Here is a 3,935-nt window from a genome sequence, read left to right as displayed (position 1 = left end):
TATGGAGGATGTGATGCAATGATTGGGGTCTTGCAGGGTCCTCAGTGGAGAGTCCAGACTCCCATGTGAGGCTGTGTGTTGAGGAGATGGCCTTGCTGGAAAAACCCTGTGGGTATTGTTGCTTCATTCTGCAGCTGCTTTGTTGGCTTGTAGCCCAGAAACAAATATTTGCAGAGGGATGGAAGGGGGTCTCATTCTTCTGGGAAGGCCCCACCCCTGCCTCTACGCAGTTCCTGTAAGCAAGCCCAGCTCACCTCCTGGGGGGACAAGCCAGAACACAGGAACCATGAAGGCCAGAGCAGGGCTGCTGCTCGCCCTGGCTTGTGCCCTCAGCACAGGTAAGGAGCCCTGTCCCAGGTTTCTCTAAAGCAGCTGGGCCTCACTATGAACATGCCCCATGAGGCCAGGGTCTGGGACCAAGGGGCCCTGCTACTGTACCCCCTCCCCAGCCATATGGCACAGGGCTGGCACTCAGCCTCCCCTCCAGGCCAATGCAGGGGACCCACATTTTGTACCTACACTGTAGGGGGCCTGGTGTGAAGTGAGAGCAGTAGGATCCAAGGCCAGCTCCTGAGAAAAGGCCTCAGCCACTCTGTTAGGGGTCTGCCCAGGCTGAGCAGCATCAACCCTCTCTCTGAGTCATGTTACAAGCAGGGAGCCCCAGTACAGTTCATGCCTCATGAGGCAAAGGCTTCTATGTTACGTGGCCATCTATGGGCAGCTGAGAACAGTGGTGAAATCAGCCATTGTTTACAGATACCAGAGTCTCTATGGTCTAGGCCAGTGGTTTTCAATCTTTTTTTCATTTGTGGACCCCTTTGGAAATTTTAAATGGAGGTGTGGACCCCTTTGAATTGTAAGTGTGGGTATTCACATACTTTTGATTGATCATAGTCATCTCTTGTGGACTCCTTAGACATAGTCTGTGAACCCCCACAAGGGTCTGTGGACTACAGGTTGAAGACCACTGGTCTAAGCAGAGGAGCATATTCCTGAATTCCTGGATTTGCTTTCATCCAGCTCCAGCTGCTGGAAAGCTCCTATGAGTGTTGGCCTCTGAGTGTAGGATGGCTCCTGCAGCTTGGGTGGGAGACACTACTTGAGCCCTTGCATTGCCCGGTCAGGTGGGAGCACTTTGTTATGGGGACTGCATGGAAGCTAATGAAAGGTGGGTTGTCTGGATTCAAAGGCTGGTGACTTTCTGGCTCATAGTGCTGTCACATGAGGGAGCTTCTTCCTAGGAGGAGGGACAGAGAGATTGCCAGGGTTCTGGTAACTACAGTGTGGTCCCATGTTTGTCCCTCACCCCACTGTGGTAACTGCTGCACCCATGTGTGAGAACAGGCGTGAGCTCCATCTCTGTGAGGCTTGTACAACTGCCCAAAGTTCCTCACTCAGTTGTCCCACAAAAGGCACAGCTGGCACGTGGTCAATACAAACTTTGGCTCCATTAGCTCTGCACTGCCTGCATAGCTACCCACATGCATCCCAGGCTCCTCCTGGATGCCTGCATGTTGGGCAGTGACAAAAGCCAGGCAGCATTGTCCTTTGCATCCAGGCTGTGGCTAGCTCTGTGACTTACTGTATCCTTCTAGGCCAGTGCTCCCCTCTCAACAACTTCCAGAGTCGCAAAGCCACTGAGCTGATCTCACTGAGTCTCCAAGGCCCTGCCCTGATGTCAGAGGAACCCATGGAGGTGGACGAATGTGCCAAACGCTGCACAGCACGGCCAGACTGCAGGTAAGGGCACAGAGTGGAAGGAGGGCAGGCAGCAGCTGCAAACACAGAAGCACATGGGAGTGTGGGAGTGCCTTGTGCAGTGGGGGCTAGCTAGGGGATGATGTGGTGGTATCCTATCTGAATGGTGAGAAGACTGCATGGAGTAGTGTTGACCTGAGTGTAGGGTGGCTTAAGTGAGGTGGAATTGTACTGACTCATTTTGAAAAAGATTGTATATAGCAGGGTTGTCCTGCCTGAATATAAGGAGAGTTGTGTGGGGTGGTGCTGGGCAGTGTGGATGTAGGGAGAGTTGTCTGTGGGGTTGGCCTATCTGTGCATGAAGGGACTTGTGTTGGATGGTTTCAACTTGTCTGCGTGTGGGAAGATTAGGAAACAAGGTGTCATCTGCTTTAAAGGGAATTGGAAATAGTAGAATGGAGTGGAGTTGACCTGTCAAGTTGTAGACAAGGATATATGAGGTGCTGCAATCTTATCTGGGTGTATGTAGGGATGGTGTTGGCCTGTCTGCATGCAGAAAGGCTTGTTTGGAGTAATGGCAGGTGTGGGGTGGATTGCATGGAGTTGTGTTGTTCTGTCTCAATGTGGGAAAGACTGTATGGGATAGTATCAGAATATCTGAGGGTGAGTAGGTTTGGGGTGGTATCAGGCTGCCTGAATGTGGGGAGGGTTGTGTGAGGTAGTGTGAGCTTCTCTGGGTGTGGGTGGTGCCATATTGGGTGGTGTCAAGCTGTCTTGTTGTTGAAAAGTACTTGTTGAAAAGTATCAGGTGGTGTCAGCCTCTCTGGGCATTTTTATACATGCTCTAGGAGACATGGCAGGGTGGTGCTTTAATTAGCAAGCCATGCTAATTAAAAGCTCCCAAGGGTCACATGTATCGGTGCCCCCTGCCCTAAAACATGACAGTGGGGCACTTTGAACCAAAACTTATTCAATGAGCTTTAGTTCAAAGTGCCCCACTGCCATTTTTCAGCATGGGGATCCTGAAACACATGAAGCTAGAGTCTGTCGGAGCACATCAATTTCTGCACTCCAGCAGACTCAATTAATTGTGCTGGATTTTCAGTGCGTTGGAGCCGGCACATGTATAGGAGCTCTCTGGGTTTAGGGATGTTCTATTAAACGGTATTGTGTCAGGAGATTGAAAAGCAAGAGCAGCAGAAACAGCTGGTTGCAGACCAAACCAAGAATCCAGAGCTGCCCACTGCACAGAAACACATGCCCGAGTTGCAGTAGAACCTGTCGATTCCAGACTGGTCTTGTCAGCTATCTTTGGACCCACAAATAAGGCAGTCATGGAAGATGCAATCATCATCATCCTTGACTGAGGGATTGCTGCTGCTGCTGCTGATTTTGTCTGCATACTCAGGAGGTTGTGTAGGATGGTGTTGATCTCTCTGGGTGTGGGAAGATTTGTGTGGAAAAGTGTTGGCTTATCTGGGTGGAGGGAGGGATATGTGGGGTGGTAGTGGTCTATGTATGTGCGGGAAGGGTTGTACAGTCTGTATAGATGTGGAGAGAGTTGTGTAGGGTGGAGTTGTAAGTAGGGAAGGATGTGTAGGGTCATGTCAGCCTGCCTAAGTGAAGTGAGGGCTGTGTGATATGCTGTCAGCATGTCCAGGTATATGAAGGGTTGTGTGGTGTGGTATAGGCCATCTTGGTGTGGAGAGGGTTATAGGGGGCAGTGACATCCTGGGGGGAAGTGGGTAAGTTGGGTGGGGGATCAGCCTGTTGGAGTTTGTGGAAGTTTGTGCAGCATGGTGTCATTCTCTCCAGATATGGGGAGTATTTCTTGGCTGGGGTAGGACTATCCGGGTATGAGAAGGGATTATATTGCATGCTGCCAACAAGTGTGCCTGTGGCAAATCGTTTGCAAAGTGGTTTTAGGCCTGTCTGTATGGGGGGAAATTTGTGTGGGGTAGTGTTGGTCTGTTTGGATGTGGGAAAGATTGTATCGGGCTTTCTGCATGTGAGAGAGGATGTGTGCATTGGCATGTATAGGTTTGGGAAGGGTCACAAACGACATGTGCTCCCTGAGGCTGGGGGGGCATGGGGACTGTCTGCAGGTGTCAGCAGTGTCAGCAACGATGTCAGCAGTGGAGATGTATTGGCAGTGAGTGGGGACTGTCTGCAGGTGGTGTGGTAGTGTTGGCGGCAAGGGCAGAATGTCAGGAAGAATGACAGAGACCCAGCAAGGG

At 51.1% G+C, this 3,935-nt stretch overlaps 1 protein-coding gene across 1 annotated transcript in view; it reads left to right on the top strand.

The window, feature by feature from the left end:
• Positions 1-231: 231 nt before the first annotated feature.
• Positions 232-3,935, top strand: part of MST1 (macrophage stimulating 1) — a 38,606-nt gene continuing 34,902 nt past the window's right edge. The window contains exons 1-2 of the mRNA XM_019505146.1: positions 232-338; positions 1,596-1,740. Coding sequence (XP_019360691.1) covers positions 287-338; positions 1,596-1,740 — 197 coding nt within the window. The 5' untranslated portion in view covers positions 232-286. The remainder of the gene's footprint in view (positions 339-1,595; positions 1,741-3,935) is intronic.

The sequence above is a fragment of the Gavialis gangeticus genome, unplaced genomic scaffold (assembly GCF_001723915.1).
Source record: "Gavialis gangeticus isolate Ggan-Ray unplaced genomic scaffold, GavGan_comp1, whole genome shotgun sequence".
NCBI lineage: Eukaryota > Metazoa > Chordata > Crocodylia > Gavialidae > Gavialis > Gavialis gangeticus.
The sequence above is the reverse complement of the archived record's forward strand: the minus strand, read 5'-3'. Positions and strand labels throughout refer to the sequence as shown.